The sequence below is a fragment of the Antedon mediterranea genome, chromosome 3 (assembly GCF_964355755.1).
Source record: "Antedon mediterranea chromosome 3, ecAntMedi1.1, whole genome shotgun sequence".
Lineage (NCBI taxonomy): Eukaryota > Metazoa > Echinodermata > Crinoidea > Comatulida > Antedonidae > Antedon > Antedon mediterranea.
In genome coordinates this window covers 4,579,723-4,601,980 of record NC_092672.1, presented here as the reverse complement: position 1 = coordinate 4,601,980, position 22,258 = coordinate 4,579,723, and the positions used below count along the sequence as shown (strand labels likewise).

Sequence of the window (22,258 nt, the reverse complement as noted above, 5' to 3'; positions counted from 1 at the left end):
AACGTATTTGAAAATGTTTAAATGATAACACTACATGTAGGTTATACTTAAATATATAAGATAGTATGTTAATTGTATTTAAGAATTCATAAATTAGTAAAATTTATTTATTTTTTAAAATTTAATTATTATAATAATTTAACTATAATTTGACAAATATATTTGAAAATGTTTAAATGATAACAGCATAAGTAATACTTTTAATATATAAGATAGTATGTTAATTGTATTTAGGAATTCATAAATTAGTAAAATTTACATTTGTAAAAACGATGACTTATTTTTCTCCACTACCACTTTTTTACAGGCCCCAATGTTAAAGACACCTTCCCTACGTTTTTTACATCTATTTTAAGATCAGAAACTATATTTAATCTAAAAATAATACTATATAGTCCTATTGCGATAACTTTTTTCGACTTTAAATGGTTAAAAATGTGAAAAATAAGTTGATTCTAATAATTATAGCGGCCCGCTATAAATTCCAAAATGCATTGCGCGCAGATTGATATTTCTGTTTTTCTTCTGTAATTCACCCACTTTTCGATCGATCGTGAGGCCAAAACAAATGGAAGACTCCTAACTTTTCAGCGAAAATACCGGGTTTTCCCCAATTTGTATCAACGGAGTCTGGCAAAAATAGAAAGAAAATTAATGCAGCAACTATACAACGTCAGGCTAGGTATATAGCTAGCGTATGATGTTCGTACGTTACCGATGTTTACCAGCTAGGCCTACAAAACTAAGCCTAGCTAGGCTAGGCCTAAAGACCGTCCACGAGAGGTAGTGCATTGTTTCTCACTTTTTATCATAATTTACCATAAAACGTACATTTAAGACAAGGAATGACCTGGTTTAATGTTTTTAAAGTAATATATATATGCTTGTAAAGCGCCTTTGAGCATGATTACTCATGAAAAGGGCGCTATATAAATGTGGTATTATTATTATTATTATTATATGTATTATTTTTACAAAACGTCACAAATTGTAGGGAAGGTGTCTTTAATCTTAAAATTACTCATTACTAATAATATTTACCATTCATATTTGCTAAAATATCATTTTTGTGACCTTTAATTCATTCAGATCATGTCCCCACCCGGTATCTCAGGGATTGCTCACTTTTCTTAAACAATTTTAAATTTTTACATTTTTCATTACTACAGTAAAACCTCTATTATGAGGACACCTTTCAGCAACCAATTTTTCCTTAATACAGTGTTCCCTGAATTGGGTTGGCTGAAGTGTTAAATTATTTTACAACTTATTTCATAGAATGGGTTTCCTTAATAGAGGTGTTCCTTAATGGTTGACTGTAGTATAAAGCATTATATTGAAACTCGAATTTAATAAGTGTCTCAAAGGAGGGCCGGTTTCTACTGTATTAAATACTGTATCCTGGATTTATATAGCGAAACCTCTAAGCGCTAAACATTATTACCTCAGTCATTTTTTCCCGATCAAACACGTATGGAAACATACTCCCATAATGCAGCTAGTAATCAGCGCAAAGTTGTGTCTTGATTTAACCAGGTTCCCATTTATACACCTGGGTGGAGAGAGGCAAACGTAAGTAAAGTATCTTGCCTAAGGATACAAGCAATGCGGCGAGAGTTGGATTCGAACCTCGTTCTCACGATAATGAATTCTGTATTGAAGATACATAGTTGACATTTGTTAAGGAGGAGCTGACAAGGCTTAGTCTGATTTGATTGCAACCTATCTTCTTTTTTTTCTTTACTTTAATAGTTGATTGATATAAAGCATCAAGTCAATTCTAAGTGCTTTTACTACTCGTTTGTCATTCTGTCATTTCTCATACTTTCATTCATTGATTTCTAGAACATTTATTGATCAAAATAATACAATTTGAAATAACAATGAGGTACAATTCATGGAAAATCTTTGTTATACGTCATACATCCTTTAAATGCGCCTGTCACTGTTAGTCCCTCTTAGCAATACAATAAACATGCGTATGATAGGTGCAGTCATTATTTATATTGACCTCAAAATAATAATACAACCCATTCTATACAATTCTATACATAAGAAGCCAAAGCCATAATGATTTAGTTGTCATCATCTGGAATATTTGTCATAGCAAAAAAAACCTTTTACTTATTGTTAATCTAAAAACTAGAATGATCTCCAAAATGAATTAAAAATTAACTTTAAAAATATGTCAATAACTTCATTCCAAAATACAATTAATAAGGAACATTTAAACTAAGTTTTCTTTTCTAAAATTGATTTCTATCATTTTCTCCATTTATTATTTTGATTACTCGTTGTCTTTACTTATTATGTTATGATATTTCCAATTAATGTACTACTTTGAAAATCAGTGCACTAGAAAGTGGCTTAAATAAATAAAATATTACAGCAGTTTAATCTCTGAAACTGAACACTTTACAAATAAGAACTATCCTGAAAATAGACATTTTAAGCTAGCCCACGAGATTGTCCAGTTTTGGTAAAAAATAGGTTTGAAATTGTTGTTGGTCTGTGTAACCATAACCTTAACCAAAAATACCCAATAACGTTATTTCTCTGTTTTTCTTGATTCTTTCTTTTTATTAATTCTTCTGAAACAACAGTACCTTCTTAAGACAATCAAATTAATTATAAACTAATTGTTGACATATAAAAACGTAGATAATGATATATGTTCCTAATAATTATGGGTTTTTTTTGTCTCTCCAGACCTCAGAACTACAGAATGCTCTTATTCAAAATACTGAATTGACTCATCAGAACACGCGGCTACAAGAACGATTGACCCATTTGGAAACGGTAAGTTACACTACAGTCTGGCCTACATTGTGTCGTCATGTACATTGCATTCAGTTCGGTAGCCAGACAATTTTAATGTTGCCGGATTCTCATCGATATAAAGCCACATTTGACTGGCTATTAATGATCTTAATTATCCTCCACTCACTGTATTACGTTGATACTGTATTTCTCCTGATATGTAACTTGACCCTTGTCTGATATAAATTGGATAACTATACCTGTACACATGGGATTGGTTTTATTAAATATGATTATGTTGATTAATTAGCCTTCTTGGTACCACGTCCTTGTGATTTAATGCTTAAGTATCAATTTTTAATTTGTACACAAATGAGATATGCTTTGCAGATGATATAGAAGAAATTGAAAAATTAAGAAAGTATAATGGTGGCATGATCATCTCTCATCATAAATGTATTATTATTATTATTATAATAATCATTACTATATATTAATTAAAGGTTTCCATGGTGAATAAAAGTTCACTTAGTATTGGTTTACGGTTGAGAATGTTTCAATGTTCTCTAAACATCTTTTAGAGTCTTTGGTTTTCTGTAGCATAATAACTTCAAGGCATTCTTAATTTTATTTTAAATTTTTTTATTTTGTAAAAACATCGAGTACCGCAAACCTTACTTTATAACCACTCCTTTCTAATCACAGCAATTTATTTTGTGACAATGCTGACCACTCCAACATTGTCATCATCTACATTCTATTCAACACCGCATCCCAACTATTGTTTTCATAACCACCACAATTGATATTATTATTATCGTCACTAAAATTATCATCTCAACATCATCACAACTTCATCACCACCATCCTACCTAAATCAACATCATCTCTTATTTTGTCACTTTTTCCGCTCCATCTTCCTTTCTGTCTTTTAGTTTTTTCCTCCTCATCTCCTCTCCTGCTAGGTTATCACCATATTCATTTTCCTTCATCTTCTTTACACCACATTTGCTAGCACCAATACCAAAACACTTTTGCAATATTCTTATTATAAATAAAGTGGGTTTAAACTTGTTTCATAGATGCACGCATCAGTAGCCATGCTTCTTATATTGCTAAATAATAGCCTATTGAACGCTTTACCACGTGTATGTACTAGCTGTCTTTAAACTGCACGGAAATCACCCATTTTAATGGAAATGTTGCAGTTAATGACATCACATTGTCGCCCATCCATCACAGCTTTTTTCATTCTAGCTTTCATATTGGTAAATATCTGAATGCTGAAAAAACTGAATATATTATGAAATATAATATAGTTTGTTTACATTAACTGATTGACCTGTAATTTTTATCTGAAAACGAGGGAAAGTATATATTATAGATGAATAACATTTGTTCAATTATGTATAAATGTCATTTCAAAGAATTTGAATGGACGTGTGAATCGTGGATATGAACAGGAGGAATATTTTGCAGAATATTTTAATTTTTCTTATGGGCAATGAAAAATATATTATTTTAAATGAGATACTCCTTGAAATATTTCTGTCCACTTTTTAAGGAATTGTCAATTGTTATCAAATTGGAGGTTTGATTTGCTCGATAATGAGAGTTCAAAACATGATGTAATTTGCACTGTTTAATGATCCACCGTAAAGTGTTAAACCCAGCTTAAAGCTGAGTTTAAATATTGATTTCAACCTACAACATAATGGAACATAAACATAGATTAATGTATTTTATCCGTTTATTTTATATTGACACTGTTGATTCGTCTATTTGTTATTTAAATATTTTTATATAGTTTATTATATATCATTGTTGTTACTTTGGGAGTACGGAACCTGAACTCTTGTTATAGTGATTAGGTTCACTTTTAGAATCCTGCCTACTCCCTTAGTTTCTGTGTTTTTGTTTGTTTGTAACTGGTTTTTGGCAATAAATAATAATAATAATAATTAATTCCAAGTACATTGGAAGGAAGCTCTATGAAGGGGACACCTTCAGTACCCAAAGAAGTGTCCCCTTAATAGGATTGTCCCCTTAATAGGAGTGTCCCCTTAATAGGAGTGTCCCCTTAATAGGAGTGTCCCCTTAATAGGAGTGTCCCCTTAATAGGATTGTCCCCTTAATAGGAGTGTCCCCTTAATAGGAGTGTCCCCTTAATAGGAGTGTCCCCTTAATAGGAGTGTCCCCTTAATAGGAGTGTCCCCTGGATCTAAACAATACTGTTCCTGTTTGTACCACAGAAAATGTGGTATAAAATTCCATATTAAAATATGGCATTCCAAAGTGTATAAATATGACAACGTCATATATTGAAAGCCTCATCGCTGATTACATCTTCCCACTTTTTGACATTTCTATTTTTTAACTTAACCCAGACATCAACTTGGGAGTGCAAGAGTTCCGGGAACGCTAATCCAAATGTTTGGATAATGACAAATAGTGATCTAATACATTTCCGGTTTGTAAGTTTGATCGCAGTTTGAGATCAAAATTGTTTTAAAATATTAACTTTCACCTGACGGCGATTAACCATGTGTAATAAATCACCACACAGTTTTATACGTATGAATGGCCTTTTTTGTACTGTCGTGTTATCGGTAAAAGTATAGAGATTGTATGGTAACTTGACTTGCAACATTAAAATGATACGCTGGTTGCATGTACATGGTGTTTGTAGTCAACTTTTAAATTGTTTTTGGTTGTAGATCACGTATTTTATGATAAGAACTTATTATAATTAAAAATGTTCCTCTCATTTCATCAGTCTCATCTAGAGGTATTTTGCCTGGATAGAGATCCTCCAAAAAATACACAACTTCTATCATTTAAATTTTAATTATGCTGCTTGTAAAACCAAGATGATTTCACAGCATGGCTTCAATGTTGCAAAGTTTATGTTGCTTCAAAATCATCAAAAACATTTTCGACAATACATTTTCAAACAAAATTGATTTAGCAGTATCACATCAATTTTAAGTTCATGTTTCTTCAAATTCAGCAATTTAATTCCAATTTTTTAAGACATTTTCGACAATACATTTTCAAACAAAGTTGATTTAGCAGTATCATATCAATTTTAAGTTCATGTTTTTTCAAAATCAGCAATTTCATTAAAAGCAATTTAAACAATACATTGTCAAACAAAGCTGATCTACGTCAGCATCATTTCAAGGTTGTAAAGTTATATGTCAATCTCATTGTTAGTTTTACGTGTGAACTTCACATTTGACATTCAATTTATTAAAATTACATTGAGATATAAATATTTTACGACAAGCAAGTCATTCGATTTTACATTATTGGATAAAGAAATTAACATGAATGTGTTTCGCCATTAAAGAAATATTCCATACATTTGTGAAATCACTTTGTTTAAAGTAGTACTTTAAATAAACGATGAATGTGTGTTCAGGTCTAGGCCAATTCGTTAGAAAATATGTAAGGCAACATTAAAGCACTTTGTTGAAAAGATTACAGTTTACGAATCGAGGTGAAAGTAGCCTAGAATATAATTTTTTGGACAGGTCAGTTTGTCATGCAAAACACAATGTTCAACCTTCTTTACATAATGACAAACCTTCAATGAAGGGTGAGATCACCACTTTTTCATTATACCACTAGAGACTTGCCCATCCAATGGACGGGAACCATCTAAATTGTCTGACCTGATTGTGATATAGAATTTGGCCAAGAATTGCTGAATCGTTCTAAAAAATGCTTCCTGCCCAAATGAAATTAAAAGGTACCCCAGCTCGAACGGTGTTAGTATCGACCGAGTGTTTTAGAAGGAGATGTATGGAAGGCAATCACTGCCAAAAAATAAAATTACAAACATACACATTGTGTTTGCAGAAATATATATTAGTGAGGGCGTGTGGTGCAGGGAGATCGTGGGACCGAGGTTCGAATCCAACTCTCGCCACATTGCTTGTATCCTTAGGCAAGATAATTTACTTACGTTTGCCTCTCTCCACCCAGGTGTATAAATGGGTAGCCGGTTAGATCAAGACACAACTTTGCGCTGATTACTAGCTGCATTATGGGGTAATAATGTTCAGAGCTTAGAGAAGCTTGCTTGTAGAGCGCTATATAAGAATGAACTATTGTTATTATACAATGCACTCGCTGAGAAATTTACATGCATATGTTCTTGCACAAAACGTGATTACCTTTTGTGTTTAGCGTGCTATTATAATATTAAATAGATAGATGTTTTTTTGCAGTGGCAAAACATTTAGCTTACCAACCTATCCATATTTGGCCAGCATAATGAGTATTGGAAAAACAATATTATGTAGTATTTGTAGAGCTACAATTAAACCATAGGAATAATAAGTACTATTTATCTCGGAGCAGATCATTTTTACGTACTCGTGTTACGTAATAACATTATAAATAAAAATAATGTTTGCACTGATTAATGAACAGTAATCAGTTCACTTATCTAATTAAAGAAGAATTTTGAAAATTGCAGAAATAATTAAAAATTAAAATTAGAATAATCCTTGACAGCCTGACGTCATATTTTTCGCATGTATTTACAACCCACACATGATTATGGATATAAATAGATCTAGGGGGCTTATGAGGTTTAACAAGTCAATGTTAGGTAAGGCATGCCTCCACTTTGGAAGTAGAAAAGAGGCTTCAAACCCAAAAGCATTGATTTTTTTCCAATTTTTGGCCACCTTGAGAGTGTGCAGTGTATTAAGGCTTAACTCTGTAGCTGAATTCCGAGCACCATATTTTTTATTGGGCCATCGACATTTAATATTAGAATTGAATTAAATAAAAGTTTGGTGGTGTAACTGTTATAAAACAAATAATCAATGGTTTCTATTTGTTATAGAAACATAACTAAATTTAAAAGATTTAATTATTATTAGTTGATGATCGTAAATTTCGGTGTTTTTTTTTTATTCATGTCATGGTACTCAATAATTTATGATACTATATCTTGAATGAAAACTGACAGAATTGAATGCTGCGACATACTTAATGAATCTGTGCAGTTTAACTCAAATTATTTAAAATTCTTTTCGTCTCCATTCTGTAATAGCAGTTCATTTCGCTGTACAACATGTTAGTACATGTTGCTTGGTCGTAGTCCGCTTTGCGTAGCTTAATATCATTGAAAAGCATGATTGTAATTTTGTTTGTTTTTCTTTATTTACAGTTCGAAGAGGAATGTAGGAAGCTGAATGGTGTTTTAAAACAACAGCAGGATCTGTACGAAACATCTATATTTGAGAGGAATGAGTTGAAACAAACGGTTGAAAAACTTGAAGATCAAGTGAAGGTAAGAGACGACACATAAAGGTAGATTTTAAATCGATTGATACTAACTCCAAATCTGGCTCGTATTAACTGCAAAAGGAGAGGAAATTGAATGTACGGAGACATTTTTAGTGTAATATTTTCTTTTTCACATTTTCAACCTTTACTCAAAAAATAAATTTATTCCATCATTCCTATATGAAGGGACACATTTTGTTGAACAATTTGCCATCCTCTACTTTAAAATTGGCCTCTCTAAAATGGATTATTTTTTAATTATTTACTGTAGTGTAAAATTAATTATTATTTATGTTTATCAGCCAACTGTTACCGAATCTATTTATTTATTTTCATAAAAAAAAAATTTGTATTGATTTCTTTTACTTAGTTTTTCAATAAATGTTTGTAAAATTGCCAAACAAACGATGTTTTTGTTAATAATCTTTCCGGCCATTTTCCTTCTATCTCAGAATCTCATATTCTCACTACTCATATCTATATTCATTGTTTGCGGATCAGAGTTTGTTATAATAATAAAATGTTATAAAAAAATTTGATGATTATATACTTTGTAGAGTATTATGGTTGAACTTCAGTCGACAAGAATGTGCGAGACAAAATCTTTCTAATCTTATATTTCCTATCTATGCATTGACAAATTAAACATAATCAGTTCTCTTGCGAGTTGAAATTTTTCAATTCACTTGAATTTAACCTGAAGTTAATCACATGAATTTTAAGTGGAAACTGCCTAAACAGTTTAGTGTGAAAAGAATAAATAACAAGCAGAAAGTTAAAAGGTTAAAATTCAGTTTAATATTATCTCCCAAGATGGATTAAGTCTTAATTTGTATTAATGTAATCATGTTTTAATCTTTAAGTCTATCACTCGTCTGTATATCGTCTCCTTCTAGTGTTCATTAGTTAAAATGCTCGCTGGTTACTAATTTATTTGTTATTTTAAGAACCCATCTTGCTAATTGGCTTTTTTGACAATGCGTCATTAAGTTGCATTGAATTTTCTAAAAATAAAAAAAAAATCATATTTTGTTGCTAACATGAATTTTGTGGATGTTGCGAGATGAGATGAGGATATGATATTTCAAATTATACTTTTATAATTTTATGTACTTATTACTGAAAATAACCAAAACATTTTTTAAAGTTTGAAATAATATTATGGTAAAACTAATGTACAGGTATACAATCTTACCTATGTTCACACACACTTTAGTTAATCATGCATAGAATGGAGTTAATCTGAATCATATCAGAGTTAAAACATGCTCATGTGATCACTTTATACAGCAATGTTATTAACTCCAATATATGTATAGACCTACGTGTAACTAATTTTAGAGGTAAATCCAATGTAGCTTACCTCCGATAGGTTTCAGAATGTAATGTTGACAAACAATATAATCATCTTGCCACGTGGTAATCTTTGCACTAAATAACTTTTAACCGTAACTCCAATAGAACACAATTAAACTGCAAATGAGAAAAGAGCATGTAAACCTTAACTTACCCTAATTATTCCTTTAATTGATGATGGAAGTTAAAAATAAAATTGTACTAGGAACAAGGGAAAAATAAAACCATTTAGTAGTTATAACATAATTTAAGCCTCGGTGCCATTCAGTCTAAATTGTTTTTTTCTAAACTTCTTTGTAATTGGCTCAACATTTAAGATCGTCACTTAACACTTTATCTGTTCTAATATACGTAATGTTCTAAAATGTCTAATGTTGCAGAACATATTTAGAATTTTTATCTTAACCTGATAATAGAGTCGACTTCTATCAATTATTATAAAGTAATAAACAAAATCAATGTTCTCGAGATACAAAACTTGCTGGTTTAAAAGTGGCACCGTGGTCATTCACATCCATAATGCCTTTAAATTTCAAGGTTGTGGGTTCAAATCTAGTGGATATAATTTATTGAATTAATCATGAAAAATCAAGGGTACTACGGTGCAATAAAAACTCTAATTGATAGTAATGCATAATTCAATATTAGCTTTCAGATATAATTGATGTTTATAAAGTTTTAATTGACAAGTTTTAATTAACACAATGTCAATATAACCTTTTATTCACCCTATATATTTGATTAATTACGTATTCATTGTCAGATGTTCATTTTGCACAATGTAAAAACACCTTTGAGATCACCCTATATTTAATGATGTAAAGTTTGCATTGACAAATTTTCAATTTAGCACACTCAGTTTTATGGCAAATCAATAAAATGCTATACATAATGTACGATTGATGGTACTTAAAGTGATACATTTACACTGATGAAGAATTAACATAGAATTAGATACGGAGAAAATATAGCATCTCTTTTTCAGAAGGTTCTGGCAACATTTTGTTTTATTTATTGTATGTTAAAAACTTTACAAAAGGCATAAAAAGTCTGGAAAATATTGTATTACAAATACAAAATATAGCATCTCATTTTCAGAAGGTTCTGGCAACATTTTTTTTTATTTATTTTATATAAAAAACTTTACAAAAGGCATAAAAATTCGGAAAATATTGTATTATAAAGACATGGTATAAAAATGGTGCGAAAAAAATATTTAAAATATTGAATTACAACTACAATATAAAAATACACATTGTTAAAACAAAACAAAGAAAATGCCATTTAACATTTTATATTTATTTATCAGAATTAATACTTTTTAATTTAACAAATATATAGAAATAACAAAGTTCCAGTAATAGAGGTGTCCCATGAATAAGGGTTTGCAGTAGTGTTGAAACATAATTACCCCTCAGTTCATCACAGGATGTAATAGGGGCGTCACCCCTTCATAGAGGTGTTATCTGGTAAAGAATGTCCCTTGATTATGATATTCCAAAGGAGAGTTATTCTACTGTAATTAAATTACTGCTAACAATCCTGTGCCTAAACCAACTTGTTTTTTAAAATTTTTAGTTAATGCAGGCCGCTGCTGAAAAACGGAAACAACTGGAGAAGGAGCATGAAGAGGCCATAGCAAGCTTACAATTCAAGCAAGACGAAATTAGAAATCTACAAAAGGTTAGTCAAACTGGCTCAGAAACCACTAATGCATTGAAATGACACTTTATTATTATTATTAAAACATGTATTTCACCTTATTAGTTTTACTGGAAGTGTCCCCTCAAAAGGGGTGTCCCGTGGATAGCCAGAGGTGTCCCGTGGATAGCCAGGGATGTCCCGTGGATAGCCAGGGGTGTCCCGTGGATAGCCAGGGATGTCCCGTGGATAGCCAGGGATGTCCCGTGGATAGCCAGGGGTGTCCCGTGGATAGCCAGGGATGTCCCGTGGATAGCCAAGGGTGTCCCGTGGATAGCCAGGGATGTCCCGCAGGAGGAGGTTCTACTGTATACCATTACCAATTTTCATAATATTTTCTGCAGCCATCAAACTGGAACAGGCTTTGTGAAATAGGATTGGTTGAAAAAATTAATGCTGGCTGTTCTACTTTTGTCCAGCACAATTACAGAGAATGTATACATCATAATGATAATGTATATCATCATAATTAGGAAAATTATCACAAAAGCACTTAAAATAAGAAGCCTGTATATAACATAGTATTTGATTGGCTCTGTGCTTCATATCTAGGAGCAACAACAAAGCAAGAGGGAACATCACGATTCCGTCAGCAAATTAGAGGATAAAGTAAGGCAACTGGAGAAACGATATGAAGAGCAGAGTATTAACGTCGGTAAGCTTACACAAGAGTTGCAAACCCTACGTAAGGTTACGAATAAAACAATGGAAGAGATAGCTGTGCAGACGCAGGAGAAACAGTACAGCAAATCAAGTGATGCATCTTCTAAAGGTTTGTTGTTTTTATTTTCCTCATTTAGTAGGTAATAGAGGCAGTAATGTATCATTGTATATCAAGTGCCTGTTTAAAAGGTTGGTTTGTGATTTTTAAATGTCTATAATCCCAGTTTTAGTTTGTTGCATTTTGAAGGGAGAAAAACAATTAGTGGGACTTTGTGTTATTCCTGATATTGTAGCAAATATTGTTAATTTTTATTAGAAGAAATTCATAATGTTAAAAATGGTGTCACAGCCAACTTGGGCCTCTTCTAAATTTATTTCAGAGCATGGGAATACTGTATATCTAAACTTTGTTTCTATTCAAAGTATCTGTTGGGTCTTAAACTATCTGCTGTGTCTGAATTTACTATACATCGCCATTCTGTATGACCTAAAATAATTCATCAACACCAATTAGTAAGCACATATCCACATTATTCAAAGTGATGACAATGCGTTAAACATCATTTAAATCCCCATTTCGTTGCTGCGCTAAATGATTAAGGTCATTAACTTATCTCATTCGCATATTCATCATATAGCAAAGTATGTATATTAAAAATAATGCAGTTATATTTTGATGTATTCTCCAATTTTTTGTTATTTAATTTAATTCATTAAAGAATTGCACCCGATTCACTGTATCACCACATATGGCATTACTGTGTCTAGTATCATAGACAAAATCTATAATACAGTGTAACATATGTATCACTTGTGGTGGTTGTATGTTAAGGTTAGGTAGGTTTGGCCAGAGTTAGTTTAGCCTTATGGCCTTTGAAAGAGATGTCACATGTGATACATATATGACACTGTAATACAGAACTTGCCAAAGATTCTAGACAAGTTATAGATACAGTACCGAGAATCGGCTAAGAGTCAGTGAGTCAATTTGATTTGAGTGATTGCATATATCGTAATCAAAGTTGGACTTGCATGTTTATCAGATGAAGCCAGTTTGTGCGATCATCTAATTCATAGTCACGATCGTTTTAAACTATGTAACCCAACTCCCCTTTAATTTAGCATTGCAGAGTTAGATAGTGACTTTCATTATTTAGTAGACAATAACCTGCTGTCATGGTCATTGTATTATCATCAACAATCATCTTCATTTTATTTTTTACTACCATCTGTACAACTTTACATCTACCAAATACAGTGAACAAATTGACTAAAGCTCTGTGTCTACACTATGTGAAAAAAGTGTGATGTGCCCATATATGGACATGATGATGTCATATCACTACCATATTTGGACACATCACACTTTTTTTGTCAAACTAGTTTGATAGTGTAGACAGAGCTTAATGTCAATTTTCATGGCAGATATTAATAGATATTGGAATAAACATGATTGTATCCTATAAGAATAGACTCAGAAACTAGTTACGTAGTGACATTTTTAGGACTTTTCCTTCCCTACTGTTATAGATTGGTTAGAGGACTATGAGGTGATAATGGTTAGTGAGTTTGCGTTCGTATCACTCAACGGTACCCCTCTAGCTGTACGTGATATGAAACTGTCAGGTGGGACGTATCTCAAAGCAGTTATTCAAATTTGTTGCACCTGTGATTTACATATATACATCTGCACAGTAAAATCATCTCTAACATCATTAAAAATGTTCTTTTGAAAACCGTACCCATATGGCCAAACAAGCCAAAGAAAAATTAAATAATCATTCAGTGTACTGTAGGCATCAATCAATCAACATTTATTTCTAAAATGGTGGCGTCACCAATAAAGAATGCTTGTGTCAGGGACGCCAAACAAAACATACATAATATAAATATATAAATCACAGAAATGAAAATAACAATAAAACACATGCATTATAAGATGGGAAATGAATTAGTAGATAATTTATTTACTTTCCCATTGTGCTCTGCTTCCTTTGGCGAAGATAGTCAGAATAAAATTAGCGACTGTTTCAAATTCAAATTTGTGATGATGAGGCCATCGCACAACTATTCTGAGTCTTGCTACAGTATATGATTTTCTTAACTTGATTTTTCTTTTTCATTGAACATTTTGGAGAAAATAATTTATGTAGTTTTTGTGCTTGATTAGACATGCATAGACTAAAGGATGATTAATTAATAGTATGTATCTATACTGATGAGTAAAAATACCACCACTAATCAACTACAGCTGCCTATAAGATGATGATAATGATTTTTTTCGCTGTGAAATTTGTCAAGATTTGTCTCATTTTATACTTTTTGCCACAATTAGAAAAGGTGATGATATATGAATTTACATTACACTATCATCAGCTATGTCTAGAAAGTGCAACCTTAATGGTCAACTGACTGAGGTACATCTTGTAGATTTCTCCTTGTTAATACCTTTAATCTGCAAAGTAATCCTGAATACACACCCAAAACAGGTAGTATTTTAAGGTATAGACGGCGATTTGATTTAATATTGGTATAAAATAAAGAAAACCATTTTGGCACACATCTGTACTTAAATCGCTAAACAACATGAAATAAGACAATGGAAGGGTAATTCTAATTACCATGATTCCTGCTTAATTATTTTTCCTGATTCTAACCCAGAATTTCAATATGTTGAGCGCCTTCTATCCTTTTCGTATCCTATATTCAGACACTTATAGTCAGTTCATTCAACCCACTCTACCAAGTATGATATGCAAATATAAATTTCAACTATAATTACTTATATAATTACTAAGAACTTATCTAGAAATAATATTATCATCATATTAGTCTTTCTTAGTCTTTTATATTAAATAATGTTTTATGTATGTAAGACATGTCAGCATACCAAATTGTACCACCATAATTATAGGTATTTCAGTGTATTAACTATTAAACATCTTTTTCACATTTCCATAGGTTGATCTAGTTTGATATGATATTAAATATTTTATATAAACCAACATTGTTTAAATTGAACCAGTCTCTCTACTAATAAAAGCCTCATTTTAATATTAATTTATCATCCTAGTCTTTTGAATAGACACAAATTTTATTTCTTATCCGATTTCTATGACATAAAAATTTCACCGAAACTTGATACGACTTTTCATTGATTGGAAGAAACACTAGATATTTTAATGTTATAGATTCATCGAATCCAGAACACTGCGTAATGTGACCATGTCAATACCGAATGAACGGCTCTCAGAGTTTACGACATAAATAATTGCACCGTAATAATTTATCGTCTTTTATGTGAGGTTATTTAATTGTTATTTTATTAGACAGAGACTTGGATTTCAAAAGAAATGTTTTAGTACATATTGTTTATTTATTACAACACCTCAGTATCTGTAATTTCATGTTCCTTAATTGCTATTGTCATTTACATGTTCAATATGCAATTAAATGTTGTGTCTGTCACTTAAACTTGTTGTAACCTTGTATAAATGTTGTATAATGAATTAGTTTATAGTGACCATGGTTTTATATTTATTGTTATTTTATTGTTTTCAATTATGTATATTACAGGTTTGTGGTTTGTTGATGTATTATATTGATTCAAATATAGTAGAATCTTTCTTTAAGTGGAAATTTCTGAAAAGGGTCTCTATATATATCTCAACACTACAGTCAGCATGTTGGGTCCTGAGGGTGTCCCCTTAATATGGATTCTACTTTTAACCCTCTCATTTTGAACATAACTGTTACGTTTGGGATGTTCATTATATTGAAACCCACTCAGTATCCCAATCCCCTTCCTTCTTGAGGAAGAGTCATGTCAAGGATATAAGCTTGTTTTCAAGGAATTTTCCAGACTGGCCTTATATAATCTAGGATGGGCTTATATCTGCATCAGTATGGTATTGTGGACAAACATTATAATGACATTGTTTTGTTTCAATTACCAATTTACATTTATCAGTTATACAGTAGTATCTGATACAGTATGTAAAATTGTACCAAGTATTGTCACTATTTTAATGAGTATCATATAACCATTTATTTTCATTTTAATTTTAAAATATCCTTTTTTGCAGGAGATAACATTTATAATTCATTTCATTCACATTAGGTAACTTCACCTGAAACTTCATGTAACTCTATACTGTTACTAACACTTTTCATTTATTGTCCAACACCAATTTATTTGTTTTGTGTTGTACAGTTATTCTAAGTTATTACAGTGTGTATCTGTAGACAAACAGACAGACAGGCAGAACAACAGTAGACAGAAACATTTAATATTTAACATTTGTTCGTTTGGTTGAACAAACAAATACTGATGTACTATTCACAATGTTGCATCCACTGTCTTCTAGACACACATGCACATTTTAAAACTTACCATTTGAGGTTGGACTAGCAGACAGACTGACAGACTGGAATCGTACAAACATAAACCTGTCTACAGGCTTATTTATTTCTATCAGCATTGTTTTGAATTTTCATTTTCCAGATAAATTAAAATAAACATTTATGTTATCTATTTTCATTATCGTCGTTAGTTGTGAAAGCTTTTCTGACATTTGTTTTTGATAGAATAATTCTCGAAGCGATTTTATCTTTTTCCCAAATTAATCCAATGCCAACGGATAGTAATTGAATGATTGTTTTTATTGTAAAGATGAACAGTTGGAGCACATGTATGACTTACAACAATCAAGGTTAGAGGGCGATACAAGTGCAACAAATTTGTCGTCTTATTGTGAAAATATAAGATGGCTTACTTTATCCGATAGTGATGAGTACTGGGGCAATAAGCTGGGAGGTGAGCCATATTATTAACACATAGTTAGTACTACTACAGTCAGTATATGTAAATGCAACCTACAGCTGAATTGCTCACAGGTGTAGATGGCACATACAATAACTTCTTCCAAAGGGTTCCTTCATGTCGAGTGACGCCACCAAATGGCAACCATTAGTCGATCCACAATGCTATATTTAAGCAGGTGTCGAATTAAAATGTAATATGGTTTGATTAAAACATAAAATCAATCAGTGACTTTAGCATTACAATACATTAAAACCCCTCTGACAGGTACCTATTAAGTCGTGTATAAAACAAACAAAGTGAAATATATTCTAACTTAAGGTCAATACCTATTTAGACGACACCTATAAAGTAAAAATTGTTTAGGACAACCAAAATGTAGACAATGTTTGCCCAAATGGCAATAATTTGATAAAGTTTTGCTAGCCCTGATACTAATTACTATTAATGTCATGTATTGGAAGGACATTTAAAAACGCTTTAAAAAATGCTTGTAATTTAATTGATATTATATTTACATGAGGATTTATATTAAATAAAAACATTTTAAAAAATAAAAAAAAATAAATAAAAACATTTTAAAATCCATAAAATAAGAGTAAACATATGCAAACATATAATATGTTGGAAAATGTTCAATATAAATTATTCCGTAATGTAGCTGACGATTCTGTTTAAAATTGAAGTAGATGTCCTCGGGGATTCGCGACATAAAATACCAACTGAAACGACTCCATAACAAACGAACCATTCTAACTGCATTTCTTAATACCAGAATAGTCTTTGATGTCATTTAAATTGTACGCATAACTTAGAGTTAAATACGGACATGTACACATTTTAATTTATTTCATAAATTTTATAACAATCCAAACAAACAATGATATTACCAATGTTCCAAATAGCTATAAGGGATCATGTTAAAATTATTCTATAGGACTATAACTGCAGTAAACTATGTTGCATTACTGCAGTACTATCGTTTTAATTTATCTAGTTTATGATGTAGTCACTGCAATAAACAGCATGTAGGATTAACCAAAAAAGGTGGTGTTGTTACTGCAGTAACTGCAATCGAATAAGTTTAACATGGTCCACGTTTCGGTACAATGCGTTAAAACAACGTCAGTTTAATAAATCAGGTTATTGACCTTTCGGTCCAGAGTTTAATTCCCAGAATGCTCATCTTCAACTGTCCAGTACAATGCTTAATGAGCTGTGATATGTTTTAATAAGGAGTAGAACTTATTCGCAAATTAGATAGAGCAAGATATAACTTCCTTGTATTATATCATAATATTAACATAAACTAAAATTATTAAAGATGTATTGTCCCACCAAAAACATGAAAAATGAAGATTAATTAAATCAGAATTTGAATAGATTATGTAGTTTTAATAAAGTTAATCACTTCTATAGAAAAAAAAATGTTTTCACTATAATTGACAAAATAAATGGTTAAATTCAACCAAAAATCCATTGGCTGGCAGCCAATTTGACTATTTTTTGCTTTAAATTACAGTTTTTTTAGGTAAATACATTTTTTTTCCAATCTTTTTTGTCAAAGTGATAACTATTATGCGACATTAAAATGGCATGTTCAACAAAAAAATGTTTAATAAATATTTGGTCAGGGGGACAATACATCTTTAAACAACAAAAATATGTATAAGTAATAAGTATATTCAATAATTGTCCAGTAACAGTAGAATGAATGTAACATTGACTTCATAGTGGAAACAAAACACTTTTGGCCCTTGTTTATTTTCTTAGGATTCAAGTATTAACAATATTTTTACAAATACACAAAACCATATACAAATAAAAATAGATTTGATGACCAATATTGATACTGTATTCTGTTTGTAGAAACTTTAGACAAGCAGTCTATAGACAGTGTCAACAGATCAGTGAGTAGTACACACGGTCTTGCAGATGGCCTAATCGCCGACAGAATCCGAGAGCTTGCCGACTCAAGCGCCGATAACAGCCAGTTGGAAGGTGAGGGCGCAGATAAGAGTGTCATCATTTACAAAATAATTCTATTACTAATCATTTCTTTTCATTCATTTCATCTTTAGATCAAGTAACATCATAGTTTAACATTTATTGCACTAATATATATATTTTTTTCATTTCTGTCTGTATTACATTAATCATAATTAACTACATATCTAATTTATCTATTATTTAAATAGATTAACCTGAATAACATCGTTTTACTGCCTGTGCTTTACTAATAAAGTTCTTTTTACCAATTAATAGATTGCATTGGAGGATGTTCCTTTGAAAAAAAATAATTAGCGAAAACTGCGAATGGCTCATTAAATCAGTTATAGTTCCTTGGAACTGAGTTACCTACATGGATAACTGTGGTAATTCTAGAGCTATAATACATGCGAACAATTGTGCCGACATAGCGGAAGGCGTGCTTTTATTATTAGAACAAAGCCAATGCGCTTCCAAAGCTTCAACGAATTACCCAGACTTGTCGGCCTAGAGAAAACGCGTGTGCGGCCCCGAACATCAACCCTGACAAGCATACAATACAAACATTTCCCCTGGACTTTCTTGGAACGATTTCTTTTTAATATTGTTAATTACTTTCCAGCTATCATTAAGAATTGAATGCTGGTACTCTTAATACTACTATACTAACAAGTTTTTTTTTGCATTTTTTATTAACATTTTAATCTTATACTTTGATCTAATACCTCACTAAAATTTGTTGACATTCCACAGTCATTTTTCATTACAGAAACTAATCAACAGGGTTTAAAAAAAAATATTCTTTGTGTTGGAACAATGTTTGTTTTAATCATTAACGTCTAATGTCTATTAGACTTTTAATAGTCTATATAAAATAACAATCTGTCCTGTAGTAATTTAAAATATTAGGCTAATTTTGGTTGCTATTTTTGTTCTGTTCATAATATCTTTCAGAACAGTATATTTTACTATTTTTTTTACAATAACTTTATTTGTCATTGTCATTTTCATTATGCAATTTTTTTTCTAAAACTTAAATTTTTATTTTCTAAAAATCAAAAACTTAGGACAATATTCTTATAGTATTACTTAATTATTGATAATTTCTATTTCATGTTTTTGTATAATACATTTGTATGTTTGAATTGTATTTTGTGTGTTGGCATATATCTCTTTTTATCATCAATACATATTCACAGATTTTTACTTTCTTAATAGTTTTTTCCTTAAATTACTTACATCAAGTTTTTTTTTATATAAGCATGAAACATCCTTTAATCACAAACAAATCACTTTAATCTTTCTTATGCTCCTTTTTGCACAAATTGAGATCGAGTCCTAAAGTATTTAAAAGAAGAGTAAATCTTTACATTCAAACATCATTGTCCTCAAACATTTTTGTTTACTTGACTTTATGCAAATGTTATTACCATACAGATTACAACACCATTGATGGCCAAGCATTAACTACACTTAGAGACACTTAAGCTTAATTTAAATTTGATTTACATATTTTTAATGTTTAATCATTCACTTTTATAAGAGATAAATAATGTTCTTAACTGTTAATATTGGTTTTTTATGTACTATTAATATTCATTTATGTTTTATAAAACGTTTTTGCATATTTTGTCATCTAACACTTTGTTCACGTAAATGTTGTCGTGCTTGTTAGTGTTCACAGACAAATCTGATAGTGAGACTGCTAGCTTAGAACTAATGTCGAGTTGTCAAAGTATCGATGCTGGGCTAAAGGGCCTTGAAGCCCAGTATTATGAGGCGCTATTGAAGATAACCTCAGATGATGATGGCCTGATACATAGCCTTAGCAATGGCCTGAGTGCTCAGGCTGTACGCTCCGAAAAGTCAGAAAACTTGTTGCAGATTTCTTCGTCATCATCAGCCATGAGCAACGAGGTGTTCCAAAATTTGGAAGGTTAGCCGACCGACGGTGTTCACTATCTATTTGTTGCATACGTCTGCACATTGCACCTAGAGTCACACTACACGCAAAGTTTCACTGCACATACTGTAGTGAGATGTTTTCAGGCCATGCTTAATTGTACATCATGCTTCATTGCACGTCATGCTTCATTGCACGTCATGCTTCATTGCATGTCATGCTTCATTTCACATCATGCTTCCTTTCATAGCATCCAACAGCATATAATTCGAGTATCATGATATTTTATAATTTTTTTTATAAAAAATGATCTTGTAAAGTGATATCGAACATTTGAATTCCTTTAAATGTCAATTCTATTTTATCATTTTATTTTAATAAATACAACCTACTTTACAAAAGAAAACCAAAATGTTTTTCTAAAAAAACTATTATTGAACATACATTTAAAGTGACATTAAAAGATCACAATACAATCATAATCACCTTCTCGTTTTGATCTTTAATTTCGGACATATTCACTCTGAACATTCACGTGTGAATCACGCTACTCTCCATTGAGCATGCCTGTTGCCGTAACGCACCCGAAGAAAGTCACGCTTCGCTAACTTTAATACACATTAAATCATTGCATCTTGCTTTAGTGACAACTTAGACAAGTAAATGTGTTCATTATTTCTATTCCACTGGGATATTATTTCATAATTTATTGAATAATTACAGAAACATAAATATGATTTTCATTATTAACTTGATTATTAACCAAGCATTCAATGCATTTAAAAATTAATTTGATTAATAATGTGTATTTTTTAAAGTTAGAATGAGAATGATTTATATATGTATTAAAAGTGAATGAGAATGGTGTATAAATTTAACTACACATTTGCATTAAGTTGTAAAGGTAGATGTAAATACAGTGTAGAGAGTTGCACTAGAGAGAGTTGCAGTGGAGAGAGTTGCAGTGGAGAGAGTTGCAGTGGAGAGAGTTGCAGTGGAGAGAGTTGCAGTGGAGAGAGTTGCAGTGGAGAGAGTTGCAGTGGAGAGAGTTGCAGTGGAGAGAGTTGCAGTGGAGAGAGTTGCAGTGGAGAGAGTTGCAGTGGAGAGAGTTGCAGTAGAGAGAGTTGCAGTAGAGAGAGTTGCATAGAAAGTATGGCTAAACTCAACTAGAAATATATTTTTTAACCTTCTATTGCCGTCAGTACTTTGTTTAATGTAATAAAAGTTGATTACATTTATAAATTCTGTTGCTATTTATATCAAATAGTTTCTTAAATTATATCATATTATATTTTAGCTTTAAATGTCTTACCAGCAAGATTTTAGTTGCCAGTTTTTGCCTCAAAATTAATATCCCAATTTGATCTATAGATTTATGTATGAATATAAAACCCACATTTTATATATCTATTTTAGAATTTTAGAAAGTTTACGTAAATATTTTCTTAAATTTTACTTCACGAAGATATTCTTAGCTGTCAGTTTGTCTATAAATATCTATCATAATACGTTTGCACATTTACAAATATGATTTTTGTTAAGTGTTGTTTATGTATCTTGGTATTTTATATGTAGATGGGTCTCAAGTTGTAAAGCTGATTCCTAATGTTTATTTCTACTAAATTTATCTGAGACAAACATGCTATTTTTACTGTCAGTAGACACGTCATTGTTCTATAATAATAATCTACATGCTACATCTTTAATGTACTTATGCTCTTACATAATTGATTGCACAGTTCTAACACATCGTATAT

At 31.2% G+C, this 22,258-nt stretch overlaps 1 protein-coding gene across 8 annotated transcripts in view; it reads left to right on the top strand.

Annotated features, from left to right (window-relative positions):
• LOC140044612 (uncharacterized) overlaps positions 1–22,258 on the top strand; it is a 121,388-nt gene that overhangs the window by 68,342 nt on the left and 30,788 nt on the right. For 7 of the 8 annotated variants that reach the window (XM_072089198.1, XM_072089195.1, XM_072089196.1 and 4 more), the window contains 5 exons: positions 2,710–2,799; positions 7,949–8,071; positions 11,002–11,106; positions 11,677–11,896; positions 20,274–20,534. In XM_072089198.1, coding sequence (XP_071945299.1) covers positions 2,710–2,799; positions 7,949–8,071; positions 11,002–11,106; positions 11,677–11,896; positions 20,274–20,534 — 799 coding nt within the window. The remainder of the gene's footprint in view (positions 1–2,709; positions 2,800–7,948; positions 8,072–11,001; positions 11,107–11,676; positions 11,897–20,273; positions 20,535–22,258) is intronic. The other variant, XM_072089197.1, reaches the window with a different exon arrangement.